The sequence below is a fragment of the Lissotriton helveticus genome, chromosome 1_1, assembly GCF_964261635.1.
Source record: "Lissotriton helveticus chromosome 1_1, aLisHel1.1, whole genome shotgun sequence".
NCBI lineage: Eukaryota > Metazoa > Chordata > Amphibia > Caudata > Salamandridae > Lissotriton > Lissotriton helveticus.
Genome location: NC_136057.1, coordinates 327,541,829 through 327,567,401, shown reverse-complemented (window position 1 = coordinate 327,567,401; position 25,573 = coordinate 327,541,829). Strand labels below are relative to the sequence as shown.

General features: G+C 45.2%; 1 protein-coding gene and 1 long non-coding RNA gene across 4 annotated transcripts in view; one reads left to right on the top strand and one right to left on the bottom strand.

Annotated features, from left to right (window-relative positions):
• The window catches only part of LOC144803926 (estradiol 17 beta-dehydrogenase 5-like), a 621,787-nt gene that overhangs the window by 60,457 nt on the left and 535,757 nt on the right, over positions 1–25,573 (bottom strand). Inside the window, exons 7-9 of the mRNA XM_078671888.1 lie at positions 15,562–15,671; positions 5,863–6,028; positions 5,004–5,086 (exon numbers count right to left, since the gene is read on the bottom strand). Of these exons, the coding sequence (XP_078528014.1) occupies positions 5,004–5,086; positions 5,863–6,028; positions 15,562–15,671 (359 nt within the window). The remainder of the gene's footprint in view (positions 1–5,003; positions 5,087–5,862; positions 6,029–15,561; positions 15,672–25,573) is intronic.
• LOC144804246 (uncharacterized) overlaps positions 1–25,573 on the top strand; it is a 467,319-nt gene that overhangs the window by 237,572 nt on the left and 204,174 nt on the right. The window lies entirely within an intron of this gene.

The window sequence follows — 25,573 nt, the reverse complement described above, 5'->3', positions numbered from 1 at the left end:
GGACCCCTGGACCCCGCGAACGCCTCATCGCCAGCCACTACTACGATGCCAGAACCCTCCATGCACTAAACACCGGACCATCACACACCTGCTTCCTTGCCGCCTCGTAGCACACCCAAGGAGCTTTCACCTGCCGGAACTGCAGCTTCACAAGAATCCAACCACCTCAGATACATCCTTCTCAACACCAGTTCCGCCCGCAAACACGCCGTTGAACTCTGGGACCTACTCGACTCAAACTCCCCAGACGTCACCTTCCTGACGGGAACCTGGATGAACCCTGCCTCGGCACCCGACATAGCCAAAGCCATCCCGGAAGGCTTCAAGATCACCTACAGGGACCGCACCAACGGAGCAGGAGGAGGAATCGCCATCATCCACAGAAACACTCTCAGAGTCTCGACCAACACCAACGACACCCTCAGCACCACCGAACACCTGCACTTCCAGATCCACACCGACCCCAACACCACCCTCAGAGGAACCCTCATCATCAGACCCCCAGACCCCAACCACAGTTCAGCAACTCCATCCCCGACTTCGTCAGCACACACGCCCCAGCCTCCACGCACTACAACCTCCTCAGGGACCTGAACTTCCACCTCAAGGAACAACAACGACACCAACTCCACCACCCTGATCAACAACCTAGCCAACCTCGGACTCAGACAACTCGTTACAACACCCGCCCACTCCGCCGGTCACATGCTTGACCCCATCTTCTCCGCAAGCCCCCACGTCTCCTTCAACCACACCACCGAAGTCCACTGGACCGACCATCGCTACATCCACTTCACCTTCAAGAAACCCACCATGCTCCACTGCACCCAACAGATGCCTCGCCGCTGCTGGAGCAAAGTCACCGAAGACCAGCTAACCACCACCCTCGCCCAGAGCCTACCCGCCGTCCCCACCGACCTCGACACCGCCACCCACAATCTCAGACAGTGGTTCAACGACTGCGCCAACACCCTCCCCCCAATCAAGAAACCCTCCAACAGTCACTCCAACAAGTCAGCCAGCTGGTTCACTGAAGACCTACGGGCCTCAAAACAAACCTGCTGGAGAAGGTCTGGCTCCGTGAACGAACACCGGACAGCCACGCAGCCCACAAGAATGCCATCCGCAGACACCATCACCTCCTCAGATCCGCCAAAAGGGCCTCCTTCAAAGACCGCCTAGACAACAATGCGCACAACAGCAAAGAGCTCTTCAACATCATGAAGGAACTCTCCGACCCCAGCTCCAACACTAACGACGTCCCACCCTCGCAAGACCTGTGCGACTCGCTGGCCACCTTCTTCCACCGCAAGATCGCAGACATCCACAACAGCTTCAACGCCACGACCGCCCCAACAACCACTGAGACATCTGCCCCCTCGACCACCATTCGCACCAACCGCCTGCTCTCCTGGACCAACATCAACGATGATGACAACATCAAGATCATGAACACCATCCACCCGGATCTCCGTCAGACCCATGCCCACACCCCATCTTCAACAAAGCCAGCACAGCCATCCCACCCCTTCTCCGGAAAGTCATCAACACCTCCTTCGCGACAGCAACCTTCCTGGAGAGCTGGAAGCACGCCGAGATCAACGCCTTACTCAAGAAACCCAAGGCAGACTCCAAGGACCTCAAGAACTTCTGGCCCATCTCCCTGCTCCCGTTCAAGGCAAAGGTCATCGAGAAGACCATCAACGAACAACAGACACGCTGCCTTGAGGAGAACAACATCCTGGACCCTTCCCAGTTCGGGTTTCGCAGCAAACACAGCACCGAGACTGCCCTCATCGCTGCCACCGATGACATCAAATCCCCGCTGGACATTGGAGAAATGGTGGCCCTCATCCTCCTGGACCTGTCAGCCGCCTTCGACACGGTCTGACACCACACACTACGAACACGCTTCCACAATGCCGGGATCCAAGAGAAGGCCATGTACTGGACCACCTCCTTCCTCTCCGGCAGAAAACAGAGCGTACGCCTTCCCCCCCTTCCGCTCTGAAGCCATCAAGATCATCTGCGGAGTACCCCAGGCCTCATCCCTCAGCCAACTCTGTTTAACATCTACATGGCACTGCTCGCCCACGTCACCTGTCGGCACGACCTCAACATCATCTCCTACGCTGATGACACCCAGCTGATCCTCTCCCTCACCAAGGACCCCCACACCGCCAAAACCAACCTTCACAAAGGAATGAAGGCTGTCGCTGAATGGATGAGGAACAGCCGACTGAAGCTGAACTCGGACAAGGTGGAGGTCCTCATCCTCGGATCCACCCGTTCGGCCTGGGATGACTCCTGGTGGCCGACCGCACTGGGAACCGTCCAAACACCCACCGACCACGCACGCAACCTAGGGGTCATCCTCGACTCCACCCTCTCCATGACTAAACAAGTCAACGCTGTCTCCTCTGCATGCTCTGCAGGATCTACAAGTGGATCCCCACTGAAATGAGAAGAACGGTCACCCAGACCCTTATCAGCAGCAGGTTGGACTACGGAAACGCCCTCTACGTAGGAGCCTCGGACTAACTCCTGAGACGGCTCCAACGCATCCAGAATGCCTCTGCACGCCAGATTCTCGACATCCCTCGCCGCAGCCACATCACACCCTTCCTGAGGGACCTGCACTGGCTCCCAGTCAACAAGAGGATAACCTTCAAGCTCTTCACCCACGCACACAAGGCACTCCACAACACCGGACCAACGTACCTCAACAGACAACTCAGCTTCTACACCCCCAACCGCCAGCTCCGCTCCGCCGACTTTGCCATCGCCACAGTCCCCCACTTCAGAAGAGCGACCTTCATTGGCAGATCATTCTCCCACCTCGCTGCCAAAGACCTGGAACACCCTCCCCATCTACTTACGGCAGGCCTAAGATCTGCTGACCTTCAGAAAACTCCTCTAGACCTGGCTTATCGAGCAGTAGCAGCATTCCACACCCCAGCTCCTTGAGACCCTCACGGGTGAGTAGTGCGCTTTACAAATGATATGATTGATTGATTGATTGTTTAGTAGTAAAATATAGCGCAGCTCTTGTATATTAAATTTATTTTTAACGTACAATGTTTTTTACAACATTCAGAATTTGATCATAAAGACCAAATAGGTTAAGTTGAAAAAATCAATCCGATAATGCCTACAAAGTGCAAAGAAAGGTACTGAGGCAGGAATAGGAAATGCCACAAATGTTCTATGGATAAAGCATCGGCTTTACACAAGCAGGTAAAAAAAAGCAAGCATTCGAGCATACTGTTCGAAGCTGTCTGCTTTTTACGTGGGAAGAGAGTTTATCTTGACAGTGAATGTGGCTTAAACAGTGTGAACAGCTTTAGTAGAAGTATCGTAAATGCGTGCAGCCAGGGGAAATTTTGAAAAAAGTTCCACACAAAAGCCAATGAACACAGTAATATGGCATTGGGAACTGATCAGATCTCCCTTTTAAGATAAATTAAATTCAAGGGATTTCACAAGCACAGCTCAAGCGCTGTGCAGGCGAAACCTAAAAAGTAATCAAGCTGTGGTTGTTCCTCCAGACTTCAAACAAAGCCATGAATTCCTTCAACTTGGGAAGTTTCCTCTGCTTTCTACATGCAGAAAAGAACTATTCTCACTTATCCAACACTACATTCTCACTACAATGTAAGGGAAACGTTCATATATCTGTACAAACAAGAGTTTGCGCAGGGATCAGATCTGCAAGTTATGTGATAATTATCACACCCTTGTGGGTTTTCCTCAATAGAATCCGACAGGTCAAACCTGCCATAATGTTATTGGGGAAAAGACACTGAACAAAGGCCAAACTTGTTAAAATCTAACTATTCATGTTATGGCTCATTTTCAAGTTGAAAACTCAGAACTAGAGGTAATTACCACTTAAGGTAAATACCTCACCGTATCTGTCCAACCTGCAATGAGGGCATAGTTAGTAATCTCCCGCTACCCCAGAATAACAGCCTCTCTTAACTAAATTCGTTATCTTCCTTTATTCACAATGTGATCAGATATTGTACTGAACGATTTTTTATCATACTACTCTTTGGATTTGTATGATATTTATTTACAGTGGAGTCCAGCTTATTGTTACTACAAATACACTCTGCAGTGTACTTTTTAAGATCTCAACAATAATTAATTTACTTTACACAAGAGGGCTATTAAGTAACCTCCTTAAATCATTGGAATCAATGTGATTTTATGGTGAGAACTACCGCCATAAGCATTATGGAATTGAGTATCACATTGTAAATAAGAGCGTCTGGCCTTCCCCCAGCTCATCCAGATTTTTTAGTATGACTAGTAGCTTAAGTGCTTCACCCGCTGCAAAAATGTAATCTGTTTGTAATACATTAATTTTCAAGATGGCTGCCATGTGACTGTCAAGCTATGATGAACAGAGGCATGTGAAAGTTGCAAGACAGCCACTACGGTTTCAGATGTGTGTGTCTGTGGTGCCTGGGCTGTTCATAGTGGCAGATGTGGGATGGGTGACTAAACCAGAGGTTCAACCAGGCTTTTCAACTACACGATCCATTCATTTTGGGAACATGGGCGATATGCAGAGAAGAGGAAACGTGTGCAAGGGAAACTGCTAGATATCCATCAGGGGACCCAAGTTAGTAAAAGACATAGACTGAAAAGTGGATTCAATAGCAGGTATGCAGCATAAAACAATGTTAGTTTGCTATTTAGATCTGTTGCCTGGACTGGATCAACTCTGAGCCTTTGTGAAGGAAGATGCAAGGTTCCCCTCTGCCCCCCCCCATTCCCTCACTGTACTGTAAACAGCTGCACCAAGGTTTACGCCACCTTCTGACACCCTCTAAATAGAGTTGGTGAATACAAATGAAGTTAGTCAGGGGAGTGCCATAATTCTACCCCTCTCCAAATCAGCCTCTGAGTCTCTACAGCTCTTTCGCCTCCCTTTTCACCTTCATAGGAAAGGAAACATTACAGGACTATTAAGATATAGTCAAAAGGTGACTTACTGCTTCAGTGTAAAGTAGCGGTGGTTTCTATTGAGTTCATCAAGGGCGTTCATGTCTTCTGGGGTGAGGCTGAAGTCAAAAACCTGCCAGATAAAATAAATTAAATGTATAATATATATCTTACTGACTATGAACATTCTAAAAACCTACATATGTAACCTTCTTGTCAGAGGGCAGGGTTATTAACATTTATGTTCAAAGAAAGTAGGGATAGGAAATAAAGAAATCTGTTCATAAGGTCAACCAGGAGGCTCAAGTTATGAAGACAGACCCCAGTGTAAGCACAGGGGATCAAACAACTTCAGTCATACGAGTGTAAACCTACTCCTTTGTTATATGTTGGTATTTGTGTACGTTTTAAACATGTTCGCTTGCCTTAGCATAACCGTACATTGAATCAGCTATATTTTCCCGCTTTTTCTAACATTACCCAGCTGAGGTACGCTACGTTTTGAAATTCAAGGTGAGAAGTTGTGAATTCGCTTTCTCAGGTGATCCTGTTTCGTTTTTCCATTTTTTTTAAGAATGCGAATTAAAAAAATAACTGAAACAATATGAATCAAAATTTGGTACAGACACTCAGGCCCTCACTATGATGTCGGCGGACTCACTTCCGTGAAAATAGTTATTTTCTGTTGGAGAGCATCCTGAAACAAGAAGAGATTTCACAACATAGTACAGCCGAGACCTAGTGACTTTGTCAATGCTTGTTATCTTTATCTTTCCTTATTCCTATCAAGCGTTGATATGTTGAACGGTATAAATATTGCTACAGGAGCAAGAAACAGCTAAATGTAACATTAGGCATGACTTGAAATCAACAAATAAACTTAAAGAAGTTTTGATGTTTCCACCTTACCTCCAGGTTTTTGGAGCTGTGATCTGGGTTAAAACTCTTGAAAATGGGGACGACGCCGCGCTGCATGAGATAGCGAATGGATACATTTGCAGGTGTTTTTTGGTGCTTTGTAGCAATTGATTTCAGTACTTCATTTTCAAGGAGGACAGGCACGCTCAGGTCATGCCTGAAAGATAATATGAATGAGTCAGGAGACAATCTGAATGATTCTAGATCAAATAGGTAGACTAAGACTTTCAGACAACCTGCCAGAGCTACTGCAGTTATAAACATTATGAAATCAGCATTAAGTAATAGAGATATTTGGAAGGGCAAGAGCTGTGGTGTCTAGGGAGCAAACATTTCAACAAGTATTTCCAGAGCGGTGGAAACTGTGAGTTGACAGTGCAGATAGTTGCAACGAGAAGCAGGATGAGTGATGCTAGATAGGTAAGTAAGTGGACAGTGATTGTGGTAGGTAGGTGTAGGGATATTGTCAAACTAGTGGAGAACAAACAAACAGCAGGAGATTGACACAGGGTAGGAGATTGACACAGGGTATTGGACAGTAAAAGGGAGTCAGTGACTGGGAGGAAGAGTTAGGTGTTTACAGGAAAGTCCCCTATGCCTTGTCATGTGTGACAAAACACAAGCAATCATTCCTGTGTGGCCTCATATTTGCCAAAATGCCATCAGACTATTGTGCTCTTCTGCCTGACTTATGGATGGGACTAGGTCCGACTATGAAAGGGTGAATAAATAGATGAGCAGGGTCAAATCATCAAAGGCCACCAAAGAGAGGACTGGGACAGGCTGAGACGGTGCTGCAATCTTAAAAGGCTAATGTGCTGTGTCAAAGCACAGAGATCTCAACATTGCTGGTGACATTGAGATCTGAGTGGAATTGGAAGATTGGTATGGATAAAATGATTTGTCTTTTTAGGTCCTCAGCAATGGTGAGAGCTCATATCATCACATAGCACTAAAGACAGACATAAACACAGATAATGAAGAGGGCGTTTGGAAGGCATCTTTCAGGCAATTTTGCTATTGTGGTTCAGTTGGCTTTATACATTCTCTGACAGGGTTGTCCATCTGCATTGTGTTTTTCTTAAGGAAATATCTTTATTTAGATTTTACAACTGCCAGTAAACAAAAAAAATATGCAAGAAAAAAAACACATTATTATTCTAAATTAGATTTATATTGCAGTTCTAGAGTTCATCGAATGCTCAAGTTCCATGGGTTAGGAAGAATAGCAAATATATATGTATGTCCAGTGACCCAATGACTGCTTAAGCGGAGGCAGGAAGCTCACCCACTCGATTCTGAGATACAGAGTTTGTCTGTGTAAAAACCAACCCCTTGTTCCATACATTGGCACGCTTTCGGGGAAAACCTCGCACCTCATATATTGGAAGGTAAAGGATTCGATATCTGTCAATTCCTCGTTTCCACACAAAGGCAGTTGGAGGCATTTGATTTCTCCAGTTTTGGGTAATGCCTCTTTTCCCTACTGTTAAGTAGATTCTCAAAAATAACTTATTTACCTTTGTGTGGTCCTTGCCTTCCAACACTTTAAGTAAAGCCAATTTTGGGCGCCATGTTACCGGCCTTCCCACAATGGATTGGATGGAGTGTCTAAAAGGCTTCGGATTAAAAGGACTCCAGAGCCGGGCGGTCCCACACCGTGGGCCCGATTCACAGAACTAACTTAAGACAAAATCCTAAACTTACGACTTTTGGTATTCACAGAAGTTAGGATTTAGTCTTAAGTTTGTCTTAAGACTGACTTAAGACAGACTTAAGACAAAATCCTAACTTAAGTCTGTCTTAAGTCTGTCTTAAGTCTGTCTTAAGACAAACTTAAGACAAAATCCTAACTTCTGTGAATACCAAAAGTAGTAAGTTTAGGATTTTGTCTTAAGTTAGTTCTGTGAATCGGGCCCAAAATGTATAAAATCTCCTGCTGCGGTCCTGCGGCGTAGGCATTGAAGATCCGGACCCTCCTGGGAGAGCCAAGGACCTTCGGGAACCAGGTACACCCTATGGAGGTATTTCACCTGTATGATGCAAAGTCTGTTTGTGATTGATGCTTCACATGGAGTCCTGAGAGCGCACATCCATTCCTCATTGGCTAAAGGGCCTATCTCCGATTCCCAGGTCTGAATTTGTTGAGCTTCACAGGTGAGTTTCATCATTCAATCTTTATTCAATTTAATAAAAACCGTAAAATATACAGATTCCAACGTTTTGTGCATATCAGACACAAGCCAAATCAAATGTATAGTACAATATGATAGTCCAAACCCGCACATGGTGGTTACAAGGTTATTACCTGACATCTGTTTTTGAATTTGTTAAAATCAATCTAAATATAAGTGACATTGGGCCCAATTCACAGAACTAACTTAAGACAAAATCCTAAACTTACTACTTTTGGTATTCACAGAAGTTAGGATTTTGTCTTAAGACAGACTTAAGACAAACTTAAGACAGACTTAAGACAAACTTTAAGACAGACTTAAGACAGACTTAAGACAGACTTAAGACAAAATCCTAACTTAAGTCTGTTTTAAGTCTGTCTTAAGTCTGTCTTAAGTTTGTCTTAGGACAAATTTAAGACAAAATCCTAACTTCTGTGAATACCAAAAGTAGTAAGTTCATTCTGTGAATACCAAAAGTAGTAAGTGCATTCTGTGAATGCCAAAAGTAGTAAGTGCATTCTGTGAATACCAAAATAGTAGTAAGTTTAGGATTGAGTCTTAAGTTCATTCTGTGAATCGGGCCCATTGTTTGCAAGTAGCACTATGAGGCACACTTAATTAATATATAGAACAATGAAATTTAAAAACAGCCATAAGATTAGTAAAGTGCGAATGCGTTGATCGCTTTTTCCGCTTTCTGGAAGGCGTTACTTCTAGGCAATGTAAGCCAGGCGCCCGTTCTATTGAGTTAATTACAAGCGATTTCGAAACGTGGAATACTTTCCCTTTTGAGGGGAGGGTGGCCATCACCAGGTTCGCCTACAGGGGACTGTGCTCTCATATCTGTGTTAGTTATATATGTTGTCAGTGCATGCCAGAGGTGGAAGTACTTATAAAACTGGGTTAGAACTGAACCATGTTCCTCCCTTATCTCTGCAAATGTTGTTTTGTGCCTATCTCTGAACACATTACCTAAGCCTGAAATGCTGAGACGGGCCCAGCTGGGAAAGCCTCTAAAGCCGCCGCATCTGGGATAGTGGTGCCCATTCACAGTTGAGTCTTCGCTGTGAGCCAACCTGATCTATTTGAGGCTTACCAAGTGTCATTAACTACACATGTTGCCGGTTGTAGATCTAGAGGGTAACCTCCCCTAGGAACCCATAACTCCACTTTGTAAGCAGGATGGATCAATGTTCCCATATTTGCAGAGTGGATCCAATCGTTCACTACTATCAAATGGTCCTCTCTATAACATGACGTCTGACCAGTCATGACAAGGCCACTGTCATAAGTTGATTGGTAGCATTTCGCTAAGTAGATTCTAGAATGGCCCTTATTGCATGAAAAGGGACTGGAGATCATCATAGGGTAGGGTAATAGTTCTGCAGGACATACAAAATCTTGGGAAGACTAATTTTTTAATCTTTGGTTTCAGTGCATGGCATATTGCAGATGTGAACACTGAAAAGTAGATCACAGAATTTCTTTTTCTTTTTTGTTTAATTATCAGGAGATTTCCTGTCCTGAGCTTTCTCTATATTTCATTAAACCTCCCAACAGCATCTCTCTCTAAGCATGTCCATTTCTTCCCAGTGAAGCAGGCCATCCCCGTTTTGCTTCCCATTTTTTAAATATTTGTTCTGGAAATACCTAGCAAATTTAAAGTGCTACTAGATCACTCACTCTTCTTTATGCACTCCTGTGCAGTTTATTTATTTGAAAGTTGTTGTTCTTATATAAATGTCACCCATGTTGGAATGGTAAAGTAAAAATACCAATATCAAAATGGACCCCTAAGCTATGACAGAAACGGGGCCATTTAGTATTTTTTTTCCCGTTTCAACAAGCTAACAGCCATGTCAGAATGATAACATAAAAAAATCTATAAATAACGTGTGGAAGAGCGCACAAAGGGCAGTGAGCAGCGCTGTTACACTTTGCAGCTGTTAAAGACAAAAACTATTGAAATTGCCAAAACTTGTTTTACATTTCCTCCCAGTAGTAATTACAGAAGAGAGGTGGTCCCACCTACCGAAGGGACCAGGACACTACTAAACAGTAGAGGTAAAAAAATGTCCCTTTGGAAACAAGCTCAAGGCACATTCATTCAAAACTCACTCAAACTCATAAATCACTCAAACAAGGGGTACATATGAATCAGGATCCATTACTTAAAGCTAAAATACCACAAAATTCGAAATGTAACGTAAGAGGTTTTATTAACATGGAGAAAAGTCACAGAATAAAAACATATTGATTTATATCTAAAATGCCGCTAGCCGGGCACAAGATAACCCTCAATTTTTTCTATTGATACTTCCCAAATTGGCTGCGGTCCGACCATGCCTGTGTTCCAATTCCAGCACCTGGATATAGGTATTCAACCTTTTAATAAAGGCCGTCGTCCCAGGATAACGGCTGCTGATTCCATAATCGACGATTGAGAGTTATCTCGTGCCCTGCTAGTGGCATTATTGTATGCTATTTTCCGCCAGCTGCAGTGATACACACCTTGACCTACATTGGACCCTGAGCTACTCCATATATATTATGTAATAGAAACCTGTCGCTCAGAAAAGAGGACAGGAAGTATTCAGCTCAGTAGTAAAAAGACTGACCTATAAGACGATGCTCTAGCTTCTCCACATCATTTGGACGTACAGCACTTATAGTGACTTCGCACACTCTTAGTTCTCCACGGAGGGAGGTTACAATCCCTTACACACTTTTTGTCCTGAGGCAGGTGGGATTTATCAGTTTACTACCACCGAAACGCATCTACGCTTAATGCTACTGAATCCAAACGTGAGCTATTACTGGAAGGAATTAAAGTGTATCTTAACCAGGATATGAACCCGGTGTGAACAGTTGGATTGCATATTGTACTGAATATGAATCGTTTGGTTTTTAACACATTCTGTATGTATTGTACTGTATATGAATTGTAAAATACTCAATGTTTTTAGATATAAATCATGATGTTTTTAGTATGTGATTTTTCTCCATGTTAATAAAACCTCTGATGTTACATTTTGAATTTGGTGGTATTTTAGCTTTCAGTAACGGATCCTGATTTATGTGTACCCCCTGCTTGAGGGATTTATGAGTTTGAGGGAGTTTTGAATGAATGTGCCTTGAGCTTGTTTTCCCAAAGGGAAATTTTTTACCTCTACTAATATATTTCCTCCCAGCCAACTATAACATCCTTTGCGGGGCCAGAGTCCTCAGAAGTTGAATTAGAGTTAATGTTAGCTTATGGTTGTGAGTAGCTTATGATCATCTAGAGCGCCAAACTATAAGTCATTTGAAGAAGTAGACCACATTGCCTGATGATTTACCATCCTTACACTTGTCAGTCTAGCTTCCTGTCCTGGGCAAACATTGGGGTCATTATGATTGCGGTGAATCCGCATCCTCCGGGCCGGTGGAAGCCACCGCCGGCCCGGAGCATGCGCATTCACCGCCGCGGACCCTGAAAACACCCCCGCCAGATCATGATGGCGGTGGGATCAGCGGCCGTCCGCCGCTGATCCACGGGGTGTTGACCGCAATTTAGTGGCGGTGTCTGCAAGTCACCGCCAGCCAAATTACGATGTGTGTGCAAATATGCTTTTCCGCAGTGGATTTTCCGCCGTGGAAAAGCATGTGGAGATTTGCGGGCCCCGAGGGTGTCAGGGGGTGGGGGGTGCACATATGGGGTACCTATGGTACCCCCCTGCATTTGAATGCACAAAGCGGCAGGCACCGCGCGGTGCCTGCCGCTCTGCGCATGCAAATGCAAAGCATGCATATTTAACATTGCGGCGGGTGCTGCTTTTAGCAGCACCCGCCGCAATGTTAACTATACGGGATGTGACCGCCAGGGTGGCGGTCACATCCTAATTCCGATGGAGGGAACGCCGCTGCCCCTGCGGACGGTCCCTCCACCTCGGGGGTGGTGGACGGACGCAAGTCCATCCGCCACCCTAATCGACGTCTTTGTTTAGGAGGGATACTGACCTCTCAAATGTATACATCCAAGGAACTGCAAATAATATGGTCTGCCCAGTACTTATACCACATGTAAGGCAAACAACATAAGCAGAGCCTTGAGCTCCTATGCCCTCCTATCCCCAAAACTCCTCTTTAAAGCTACTGGTCTCTCTTGTGGTCTGGCAATGCACTCATCAAGGCTCAGCTGGAGGGACAGCACTGCATCAGATCTGTTACAATGATGAAGGCACTGAACTCCCCAATGCCAAGCAACATGTCGAACCACCAGCAGATCATCTGTCCCGTTGACTGATGAATGCTCGTCAAGCAATCTGAATCCCTTCATAAATAGGAGCTCCTCTGTCCTAGATAAGGTGAGCCCTTAAAACCCAATCAAACTAAAGCTGCAAAAAGCAAACACCAAGGAGTGTATTCTATCAAACTTCCTCGACTGAAATGGCAAGGAAGGAGCAGCATATACCCTGGCGCATGTCACACCTTGCAACAGATCAAACTGCCATATCCATTCCAAGGACAGAAGCATGCATCACTGAGGACCAAAAAGGCACAATTTCAAGACTTAATAAAGAAAACTGAAAAATCTCTGAAGGATTCGCAATCTATCAAGAACTAGCAATACCCTCAACTTCCCACATCACATGTCCCTTCTCAAAACCTAGTCTAGAATGTGATACATAAAAGCCATAACTGACAATCTGTAGAGCAGCATCAGTCATTGGTCCTCATATAGCCAAAGGCATTCCCAAAGTCACGTCATGTGGCCTATCATTGCCATTAAGAACAAACCCCTGATTCAGTGCTGGAGTTATCCATGTTCTAAGTAAACTCACACCCTAATGGCACCTGCAAAAATAAAAGTCAGCATTTTGGGCCTACTAGTCTTGACTCATCAAATTACGTTGAATCAAGGATTTGCCTGGTATGGGACCTATCTATTAGATATTGTTATGCCTTAGTCATAGCACTCAATAATTTGGACATGCAGGTACATTTCAGACCTATATCCAACTTACGTTGCAGGGCTAAGGCCCCTACCCTTCAGTGCAGCTGCTTTCCCATAAGGGACGCAGAAATCACCCTCGGGATTACCTGTCAAAAATTCACTTCTTCAAAGAATATAGGCCATATAGGTCTCATTCTCCACTTCTACTCGATCTGCCTGCTGTTTTCAGCACTACGGACCACATCCTACTCCCCAGCCACTTAATAGAAAACTCTGGGAAAAAAGCGCTCAACTGTTTGACTTGGTTATTTCCTTGTCATTACTTCAATTTCGGTACAATAGGGGGTGGTGATGGACGGATCATCTGAACCAATCAAACACTCACACCCAGTCAAGAGATCTGGGTTTAATCCATTACTGCTTGAATCCAGTGACAAAGTGAGCAAGGGACTCCCGTCTGAGCATACTGGATTCAAGCAAGCCTGGCTGAAGACGGCTGAAATGCCAGAAACCGGTCCTAGGAAGCTTGTTTCCGGTCCAGGGAAGGCATGGCTTGGCAGTTCGGCTGGACTGTTCTCATGAGGCACAGGGTCAGACTGATTTGCAAATGGCCATGTCTGAACTGGGATGGCAGAGTGGGCTAAAGAACGGTGATGGATTAAACCCAGATCTGTTGACTGGGTGTGAGTGTTTGATTGGTTCAGATGCTCCATCCATCACCACCCTCTTTTGTACCGCATTACTTCAATTTCTGCATCTCAACTGGGGAGGTTCACCTTTCTACAATTTCTGCCACCCCTTCACAATCATTATCGTGATGCTTGACCTTGGACACCATATTTATGCTGCCGATGCTCAAGAGTATCTTAAAAACATAAAAGCACCGAGGATTGGCAATTCTCAGGGCTTGCCTGTTACAACTTCAGGAATGGATGCATCAGATTTAACTGTGTCTTAGTTCATATGAAACACTGGCACCTGGGTACCACAAACGTAGCTGACCAGTATCAATTGGGCCTATCCTGCAGTCTGTCTAAAAAAACATAAAATCTTTATTTTGTTTGACTTCCAATGAAATTTCACATCAAGCTCTTTTAATATCTCGAAGAATTGTTATCAATAGTATCCGTATACTTCAGGTAAAGAGGATCCTCCTTCAATTAATCCCGCCTCACAAGCTCAACCTGATAGTGAGTCACTAGTGTGCACTTTGTTTAGTTACAGTATGACATAAATAATGTACATTGGAATCCCAAAGAGCGACAGAATGCTTCACTTCCTGCAAACTGACCAAACTCCGAGGAGCGGCTTTCATGAAAATATAACCATTGGCAGAAAGATGCAAGAGGTGTCAAATAAAATATCTCAGTACACAAGTCTCTGCTCCCCGGAATTCCATCTTCTTCCCCTTCAACTGAAGCTTGTGAGAGAGTTTCAGAGAGTTCTATGAGGGTTAAAAACGGACTGCTTTACCGCCGCCGGCAACCTCTGTCTGTTATAGTGCTCTAGAGAAGCGGTTAGAAGGAGGTATGCACAATACTGCCCTGAATAAAACAAAACCTGAAATAAACATTTGAGTGGATTGCTCAGTATGATGTAATGAGAAGTGAGAAATTGACAATCAACTTCATTTTGTATAACGGACTCAAATATCTGTGCTTTCATGCAGTTGCAGGGTGGGGAGGGGATGTTTTCGTTCTTTACTTGTTTTCACTCTTCACCCTGCGGAGTAAGCTAGAACATATCATGTGGGATCCGCACTTGGCATCTTTCACAGGGTCTAGAATGTTTTTGCCAGAGAAATGTGCAGAATGTACAGCTCTGCCTCAAAGCAAACACCAGGGCCTGGCTAGCTTTTGTGAGTGACATTGACGCAGACCGGTAGGACCAGCCTTGTTTTTGCAACAGAAGGAAGCAGAGAGGTTTCTAGAAATCTTTCTTTGGGTTGAGTAAAAGGTATTAAAGACAAGGATTCTTGGATGTCAGACAGGAACGGGAAGACGGTACCTTGTTGACATATATTTTGCCTTCCTTTTAAAACGGTGGTACTAATAAATACACCATTTTTATTTTAAATGCACCTGAATCAGTCTATTAGCCTCATTTTGAGAGTGCTGAGTTCCTCTTCTACGTATGTCATTTAAAGGAGCAGTAGCACATACATCGGCCTCATTTTGGGAGTGCTGAGTGTGTGTGTCCTATTGTTTCAAGTCAGAAGCAATACACTCAGTTAGTCAGAAAGGTAGATATTTGGCATTAGAGTATTGTCTTACTTTGGGAACTTTGTAACACCAGAGATTGGCCCTAGAGTGTATCTCTACAGGGCTGGATGCCTCAGAGGGTGAATGCTCTGCTGGAAAGTTTTCATATGGAAGAATGGAAAGTTCAGCCAACTGAAACACAGATGATGTACATTTACCCTGGGGGGCTGGTGTGCTAACGGATTGCAATCAGGGTTTGAGAAGTCACTTCTCTAATATCTATGTGACATGCAGAGGAATGTAGAATCAGTTGCCTATATAAGTAGGTGAAATTCAACAATTAGTGCCGGGACATGCAACATTTGCAATTTCTTACCAGGTCGCATCTCTGGCCGAACCCAGAACACTATGGCCCTCTAGCACAATATCCTTGGACTTGCAGAACTCCAAAAGTTTGCTCTGGTTAAGAAATGGATGGCACTCAACCTACGGGATTCAAATAACAGAAAAATGAGCATTGTTATACTGTAGGCCAAATCTGAGCATCGTGGCTGCAAATTCTGATCAAATCATTGCACTTCTCGAGAATGGGGCCCAGAGTCAAAGGGCTTTTAGACTATTATACTACAACTCATTTCAGAAATCCATCAGAAAGTAAGGACGTTTTTGGCTAAAAACCTGCATGCTTGACATCCTTTCGGCTGAGTTTGGGCTATGTTAGTACCACATACATGTTAGTGATAGTCACACATAGTGTACTGAAGAGAGAAGGACACAAACGGGTTTGAGCTGGTGCATCTGAAAGCCTGGCTTAAATGCAATGATTAGAGCAGTCGCTCAGGTTCAGTGGGCACATGGTCAATCCTTACAGACTCATTCTAAGTCCGGCAGGAAATGTCATGCGAGGCTCAGACGCAGGGTTTTCAGGTAGTACCCAGAGACATTTGCACAAGAAAAAAAGTCAGAAGGTGTATGCTACCCCATAAGAATAGTGTAAGGCAATGTCCTACTTATATACAATAGGTGACACAGATACAGAAGCTCTCATTACAAGTTGGGCAGAATAGGTTTGGGCATTTACCACATCCAGTATCATTAACCCAGGTGTGGTAAATATCTCCTCTTCCAAATTCATAACCTGAAAATGAGCATAACACATCCAGAATCGGTTGTAACACACCACATTTTGCATGTCTGGTTTTTACTAGTATTTTCCCCGGATACATTAGGAGAGGTTTGACCTGATGTTGTCTATTGTGGGAATAATGTGAGGGAGTGATAATGATCACACAACTCCTGATGTCAATCCCTGTGTACACTCATGTTTGACTTTGCCGTTGCACAGGGCTTAGACTTTAGCCCTGAATGTTTAAAGGGAGCTGGAGTTGTGTGAGTGAAGTTGACATGTCGAACAGCAAGTCACAAGCAGAGCAGAAGTACTGTGTCTTTCACTTATGCGAAAACAATAGGAAGCCTACCTTTAGTTTGAGATGTCTTGGAAGGAGTTCTAGAATGAGAGTTCCAGATTGAGCATTCTTAACCATGCAGTGTCTTTATAAGACACTGGGTTACTGGTTGAGGGGAGTGAAGCCCTACTCAAGCAGGAACCACAATCCTTGTTAGCGTGAAATCACAAGCAAAAGTTTAAGCTGTGCTCAGACCTTGGGTAGCTTGGCACAGAGCAGCCAGGCTTAACTCAAAGGTAATGTATTAAGTCTTTGTGCAACACGTCAAGCAATATTAACATGAAAACACACTACAAAAAGGATCACACACCAGCTTAGGAAACTAGAGTACATTTTGATAAATAAAAATAAAAAGACCAAAATGACAAAAATCCAATCAGTAGAACCGGAGATATATCAGTTTAAAGATTTCAGGGAAAATAGTGCCAAAAAGCACAAAGTCATAACTATGGATATCTAGTCACGCCGGACCAGAACAAAGTCATAAGTTCAGGCCAACCAAGATGGAGCGCAGCCCAGCTACAGGGACCCAGTTAGGCCTGCTGAACGAGAGTTTCTTAAATCCTGTTTGCGGAGTCTTGAAAGGTCTGCGGCGAAAACGTGCTGCGCTGTCGAGGCACTGTGAGGTCTGGATCAGAGATGCATTGCGCAGCATTGGTTCCAAGGAGCTGCAGGCTGCAATGCGAGGTCCAGGTGTTGCAGTACGTAGCGGAGCATGACGACTCGTGAAAGCAAGATTAAAAGGACTTTAAATTGACAAACCAGAAGAATAAGACGGGTACAAAAGGGAGAAAAAAAGGAAAAAGTTTAAAGGAAGGCGGCCTCATTGAGAAAGCCTTGCATCGAGGACCCAGAACATTAATTTACTAACACGATAACGCCTCTACAACCCCTTCTGACCCCCAATGAACTTTCAATAAGGTGAAAAAGAATCTCGTTTTTATACTATTTAACACAAAGAAATCGTAGAAAGAAGCAGACCCCCAATTGATACCTCTGACGTTTTCTGATATCAGGAATTAATCTATCTCCCACCTATTGACCGTATTGAAGCTTTCAAGCGACATCTGTATTCCTGACTAATATCTCTCCTGAGATATCATAGAAACCCTGTCCCCACAAGAGTTAAAGGGAGAAAATCTGTTGGTCCTGAGGAAGGTGGTGTCAACCCACCGAAACGCGTAGACCTGGCGTACTCAGTCCTCTAAGCCATCTGGACTACCTCAAACACAGAATAAGTCTGGTTGAATTGTGTGTTGTGTGGGTAACGGTATCAAGTATGTATGAATAGAGAGTGATTGTTTTTGTATGTGTGGATTACAGGGTTTTTCTTTAAAAAAAAATTCTTTAAATATTGTCTAAACCTTTTTGATATTTGTATTTTGTATAGTTTTTATTAAATGTATATAATGAAAATGCTTGACAAAAAAGTAAAAAAGTAAAAAATGAAAGCAACTCATGTGCAAAGAAGTAAATGAATAAAAGAAACTAACGAAAAATAGGTTTTATGTAATTTGTGTGTCCAATGGGATTTCATTAATATAAAAGTATAATCTGAACTATGTCACATATGTAAGTATAAGGCCATAGGGGAATCTCTTTATATTTTGCAATGCGAGGTCCTGCACCATCGCCGAGGAGGACATCGGTGAGGGGGGCTTGTTATGTTGTTAGTTTAATTAGTTGGATTTGTAGAGCCCGACATATCCCCTGAAGGGTATCCAGGTGCTGCAGAAGGTGTGTAGATTGTCTGTTGGGGGTTAATAGAAGAGCCAGGTCTTGAGCCTCTTGCAGAATTCAAGAATCATGCATGAAGTCCTAATGTGTAGAGGGAGGATGTTCCATGTTTTGGGTGCTATGCAGGAGAAGGCTAGGCCACTCGTTCTACTTTTGCGGATACGGGGGTATGTGCAAGATAGAAAGAGCATGGGTGTCTGGTGGGCTGGTGGAAGTAAAAGTAGCAATTGCGTTGTGCTGGCCCAGTGTTGTGTAGTGCTTTGCATAACTGTGTGTTAGTAGTTTGAATTGGTAGAATTTGTGAATTGGTAACCAGTGTGGTTCTCTGAGGTGTGGTATGATGTTTGTGTCCTGGGGGAGGTCCAGAATGAGTCTAGCTGCGGAATTCTGGCTTGTCTTAAGGTAGAGGAGGTTGTTTAAGATCCCAGCACAGAATGCATTGCCGTATTCTAGCCTGTTGGTAACTAGGGCTTCAGTATCAGTACGTCTGGTACTCCTGGGCATCTATTTGAAGATTTTTCTGAAGATGCTTAGTATGTACAAGCAGGAGGAGCTAACTGCGTTCACCTGTGAGGCCATGTTGATTTGTCAGCTAAAATGATTCCCAGGTTTATTGCATGGTTGGAAGGTATAGGTGTTGGGCTGAACTCTAATGGCCATCAGGTGGGGTCCCGGGGGGATCTTGTTCCTGAAGCTCAATCCTTCTGTCTTGTCCGAACTGAGTTTCAGAGAGTTGGTTTTCATCTCTTCCGTTGTGCAAGCCATGCATTTGGTTAAGTTGGATCTGGTTGTGGAGAACTGGTCGGGCATTGAGAGGATGAGCTAGTAGTTATCGGTGTAATGGAGCTGTTATGAGTTCTGTTGATGTCAGTGAGTGGTGTCATGTTAATGTTGAACAGGGTAAGGCTAAGAGATGTTCCTAGAGGGACTCCACAGATCAAGTCCTTGGATTCTCATTTGTAGGGTGGGACTCTCACTCTTTATGCTCTCCCAACAAGGAAGGAGCAAATCTATTAGCGGGCTGGACCTTTGAGGCCTTTAGCTTGTAGTCTTTTGATGAGACTAAAGTGTGACACAGTGTATGTAGCAGAGAGGTCTAGTAGTATAAGGGCAGCGGTTTCTCCTCATTCCAGAAGGGTGCAGATTTTATCTGTTGTGGTGATGAGTGCAATGTCTGTGTTGTGGTTGATGCAAAAGCTGGATTGGGTGTGACTATGATGATTGTGGAGTTCCAGGTAGTTGGTTAATTGAAGATTGATTGCCTTTTTCTAGCACTGTTGCTGGGTACTGTAGAAGGGAGATAGGGTGGAAGTTGTTCAACTCATTGGGGTCGGCCAAGGGTTTCTTGAGGAGGGCCAGGAATATGGCATGTTTCCAGTCTCAGGTTGCAGAACCAAGGGAGTAGTTTATGATGTGCACAAGGAATTTGCTGACCAAAGGTTGTACTAAGTTGTAGGTATGATGGAGACAGGGGTCAGTGGGGGCCTGAGGTTCCGTGAAAATCGTCACGACGTTTTGGGCATCGCCGAATATGGACGAGTGTGGTATCTATGAACCGTAAATGACGAGTTTAGTAAGTGTACGCGGTATCGCCTTGCTACTCAGAAGAATTCATCTCATTTACAGGTTTTTACCAATGAGCCCTCGGGTTCCATTTTAGATACGGCATCCATTTTGTTTCTTGCCCTCACGTAGTCAGCGAACAGGCAACTGCCCGCATCGTGACCCTCTGTTCCCAAGCTTTACGGTGGAAGTATATTCCTTTCATGCGTCTTTTATGAGTAGGGGGAGGACACTGCTAAAGCAGTTGCCTCCGCCCGGAGGTGATCCTGGCGTGCCGGTCTATTGTTTCAGCCTTGCAGGTGCTGGGATCAAGCCCTTTTAAGCCACGATTACGCATCCAATATTATCCTCACACTCTCTCCTCCCTGTTGTCTGATTTTCCCTGCAGCTGTTCTTGTCTCTTTCTCTTGCTTATTTACAACTCAAGTGGAACGTACCTAATGGTGGGAAGATGTGCTTTTACAGTTGGAACTGGTGATGTTAATGTAATTATGTTCCGGAGCTCTGAATACATGAAAGCGATCCTTTGAATTTTACTGTGGGAACTGAGCTGTAACCTTTTGCTTACATATTGTGCAATGACAAGATCTTGTATAAAAGAGAGCGACACACAAATGCAATTCGAAGCAGACTCTTGGAACCTACACTCTGTTGTACTTCTCATGACTTTTGCATCCCTGCAGTAATAAACCCTGATCTTTGACGCCGAAGGAAGTCTCCCGTGTCTCTGTCTTTAGTGCGCCAGAACAGGTATCCCACGAAGGTTTTAGGTGTTGTTCCCTGGCACCGCTGGGCCTTAAATAGCCCAGTCCTTCAGGCCCTGTAGTGGACAGTTTTAATGATTGAGGAAGTGTTTCCCTCGATGAGTGTTCTCCAGTTGAATATGTATGTGTCCGAGTGGTTACTGGTGATGTTCTTAGGTCTAGTTGTTTTTCAAAGTTATTGCAGATCTTTTCAATTTTGCTGTGGAAGAAGTTGGAGAGTTTGTCGCAGAGTTCTTGGGAGGGATTGATGGGGTTGGCTGAGGCTTCTGGTCAGTGTACTTGATAATAGCAAAAATCTCTTTGGTGTTGCTAAAGCTGGCTTCGATCTGTTGGGAGAAGGATCTTCTCTTGGCGTCTCTCAGAAGGTGGTGGTAGTGCCTAAGTGTGGCATTGTAGGTTGATCTGGGTTCGGCTTCATAGTTGCCTTTTCATTTCCTTCCCAGCTGGATACTTTAACTTTTGAAGTACCGGAGTTTGTCTGTGTACCTTGAGGCTTGTTTGTTGGTTCTGTGGAGTATGTGAGTATTGATGGGTGCAATATTGTCTGCACATTTTAAGTTCCACTGGTTGAACTTAGTGATGTTCTTGGCTAGGTTGTCGGTGGTGTTGGGGTGGTTGGTTTAGAGTGTGCTGCATCATTCCATTTCCATTAGTCTATTGCAGTTCCGGCGAGGTGGGCTGATACTGATAGGAGTTTTGGTTTGTGGAATGGAAATCTAGAAGTGGATGAGGGAGTGGTTGGTCCAAGAGAGCGGTGAGGTGGAATGGTAGATGATGATGTGCTGTGGCAAAGATGGTATCTAGAGAGTGTCCTGGGCTGTTTGTTTGGTCCGTGACGAGCTGGGAAAGTCCTATGTGGTCAGTGGAGGCTAGTGGAGTAGTGATCGGGGGGTCTTCCAGGTAGAAATTGAAATTGCAGAAGTAGAAAGTTCTTGGAGTGAATGGTGAGGGGAGATATGAAGTCTGAGAGGAGGTTGCTGAAATTGCTTTGTGGTCCGAGTGGTCTGTATTCTGGGAGGCCCTTCAGGGTGTGTCTGCCATTAGTTTGTAGGCTAAAGTACATGTCCTCTGTGAATGACATGTCTGGGTCCGAGGTGGTTGCTCATTTGAGGGTGTCCTTGTATCTGATGGCTAGTCCTCGTCCAGGTTTGTGAAGGCAGTCTTGGCATGCAATCTTGGGTCCTGCTGGGATGGCCATAGCAACGTCAAGAAATTAAACAGGGTTCATACAGGTTTCCGTCAGGAAGAGGAGGTCTGGTGAGCTATTGCTGAGGTCTCAAATTCCCTTTGTGTGTTTTTTGAGTGAGCACGTATTGAGGAGCATGCATGTGGGTGTTTGCTGAGGGTCTGGTGTGGTGTTTGGTGGGGTGAGGTTGTGAGAGGGTGGTGTGGGGGTCAGAGTATGGGGTGTTGCTGCAGGTGAAGTGGAAATGGAAGCAGTAGGAAGGTCCCACTGTGCAGAGGGGTGCAGTGCAGCATTGAGGGTCGACAGACTTCCTGGGTTCAGCATGCAAAGGGTAACTACTGAGTAGCAGCAGTGGGTGATTTGACAGGAGGTCATAGCACTTGGCATGGACGGGCACAAATGGTTGTGCAGCGGCTGTCATTAAATAGGTCCCAGGAGGAGCTAGGAGTGTGGGGGGGGGGAGTGGGTGACATTAAAGATGGCAGGAGAAAAGATGCTGGAGAGAGAGAAGATGTGGGAAGCAGGTAAGGAACTGGGGAGGTGGTGGAGATGGAAAAAGCACAGGGGAGGGTGGTTGAGGGGTACGAGGGAAAAGAGGCACAGAAACTAAGTGGAAGGAAAAAAGGAATGAGGCATGTACGAAGAGTGGAAAGTGAGGAAAGCATAAAAAGTGGTTAAAAAGAAAAAGGCACGCCCAAGCAGTGGAAAGAGATAAAAGCAGAAAATAAAAAAATATTCGCGCAGAGGTGCGAAGAGAGAGAGAGTGGCCCGAAACAGAGTGAGCACTTGAAGAGAGTTTGTGAGTTCAGGAGTGTGGAAGAAGGAAGGCAGGATCCTCTAGGAGCAAGGCACGGCCCGAAACCACCTAGACTGGTCAGAGAACCAGTTCCAGATAAGTGGGGGGCGCTGGGCCAAAGGACCTGCTCAATGTGATTGCCGTTGAGTAGGTTATGGGAGGAGGAGAAGCATGGGGGTGGTGAGCAGGGCTTAAGAGGAGACATTGAAAGCAGGTAAAGAGTGGTGAAAGTCAGGAGGGATGGGAAAAGCATGGAAGGGTGGCTGAGGGGGGATATGAGAGAGGTGAGAAGAGGGCAGATAGGCACAGAAACCAAGGAGAAGAAAAGAAGGATAGAGGCACACAGAAAATTCGAGAGTGAGGAAAGAAGAAAATGAGGTTGAAAAGAAAAAGGCACACACAAAGAGTGGAAAGTGATAAAAGCAGAAAAAAGGGATGCAGGGTGAGAGAGAAAGAGAGAGAGAGGGCCTGAAGCACCATTAGCATGTGAGAGAGCGGGAGAGTGGAATGAGTGAGGCGGGAGCCTCGAAGAACAAGGACGGGTCTGAAAGGGTGTAGACAGGTAAGTGGGGGGAGCTGGGCCTAGGTCTGCATCGACAGTGCATTGTGCAACGGCTGGTTGCGAGTTAAAGTCATGCGTCGTCGTCAAGGCCGCCGTCGATGAGGACTGCGATGTGTCGGGGATGTGTCTCGCAGCGGCGGTTCCAAGAAGGCTGAGGGCTGCGGGGCTGTGGGGTTGATAAGAAGTTCTTGTGCTGGAAGAATCCTCACAGCAGAGGCGATGTGTCAGTTCTGCAGGCTGGAAAAGCACCTCTAGGCTCACTAACAATGGTCCAGGACTGCAGTGTCAGCGCTTGGCATGGTAGGACTCACAGTTGCTGAGCCCAGGTGCCGGCTAAAAGAGACTAACACTTGGGGTCCTGAATACAGTTCACAGGTCCAGTTCGTCTCACCCAGGCAGGAGGTCAGCAGGCAGTAGGTCAGCACAGCAGGCAGCAGTTGAGCAGAGTAGCAGTCCAGCAGAATGGCAGTGCTTTCAACAGTCCAGAAATGTACTGAAGGGTTTGTTTCCGAGGTCCAATATTTATACCTGGTGCCTCCTATAAAGTGGGAGAAGCTTCTAGAGCTGGGGTCTCCAATCGGTCGATCGCGAGCTACCGGTAGCTCACGGAGACCCCAGGAGTAGCTCGTCTAGCCCTTGGCTCTGATTGTAGCTAATCTGTGGATGGGGCGGGCAACCTTGGCTCTGATTGGAGCTAATCTGTGGATGGGGTGGGCAAAGAGGATGACGCAATGACGCGATGTCGCTCCAGACTTCTCTCGTGAGAGTCTGACGTCATCGCCTACTGAAAACGCACTAGCATCGCAGTGTCTGCCATTGTGAGACGGGTGCCAGCGCGGAGCAGTATGAAACGTGACATCGCCCGGGTAAACAGAGACAAGCCACGCCGCCTTCCCCGAGTGACCTCTCACCCCATTCTGCCCCCCTGTCTGTGTCGTTTTTCGTGCCTCTGCCCCCCTGTCTGTGCCGTTTTTCGTATCTCTGCCCCCCTGTCTGTGCCGTTTTTCGTGCCTCTGCCCCCCTGTTTGTGCCGTTTTTCGTGTCCCTGGCCGCCTGTCTGTGCCGTTTTTCGTGCCTCTGGCCCCCTGTCTGTGCCGTTTTTCGTGGCTCTGGCCCCCTGTCTGTGCCGTTTTTCGTGCCTCCAGCCCCCTGTCTGTGCCGTTTTTCATGCATCTGCCTCCCTGTTTGTGCCGTTTTTCCTGTCTCTGCTGACATCTGTGTGTGGCCACTATGCCTCGAGACTAATTATTGGCAGGGTCAGCTCAGCGTGCCATTCTTCAAAGGTCATTAAATTGCGTACTGTAGATTGTCCAAGAATACTACATATTCTGTACAATAGGACAGACCTGCAGTATATAAAATGCGAGTTACCATCATAAGGCGCTGTGGCGATCTCCTTGCGCGAACTTAAATAAAAATAAAGTTTCTATTGCACATAAAATGGGAACAGAGGTAGATAGGGTGGTCCACTGCTTGGCCACAAGATCACATACTGTGCTCAGCCAGGAAGCCAAGATTGAACCTCGTTGTCTTTTTTCGAATCGTGATTTTTAGCCACTAGAACATGCCCCCCCCTCCTTCAATGAAAAAAAGTTTGCAGCATTGATGAAATCCATAACTAAATAAAACACAGAAAAATATCAAAATATTCCAACATATATGAAGATAAAAAATAGTAATCAACCAATATTGTTCATCCACGCACACTCCCTTCCCTCACACACTATTTCGAGCAAGGCACGGGAAGTCTCCCCAAGATAGAAGGTGTCAGTGTGCGTGGTTTTTCGTGCCTCTGCCCCCCTGTTTGTGCCGTTTTTCGTGCCTCTCCCCCCTGATTGTGCCATTTTTCGTGTCTCTCATTCTCATTACAATAAAGGTCAACAACATATTTTTGTCTTTAAAGACTGTAACATGATAGTTCGTGTTTACTTTCACTGGCATATGGATTCCGCAGTGTGAGTTAATGAGTTTAAAGTGCACATCACAATGCTGCAAAACTAGTCAATAAAGTTATGAAATAATGTTATAAGGAACTGTTTGCACATACATTTTTTGGCCGAGTTAAATCATCACAGAGGGATAAAGTCAAACCCTGAAATACTTTTTGAGAATGAGATAATGATTGAGTGCATGGCTTTTCGCCTTTCAGGTTAAGGCCAGCTTATATTTCCAATATTGCACCACACGCCTTGCTGTGATAAATGTCATTTTCTGGGTATGTGTAGTGTAGAGGAAATGCATCATCACTCAGGACGGGATGTGCTTAAAGACGTATCACAGCTGACTTAGCAATTACATAGTGCTTAATTTTAAT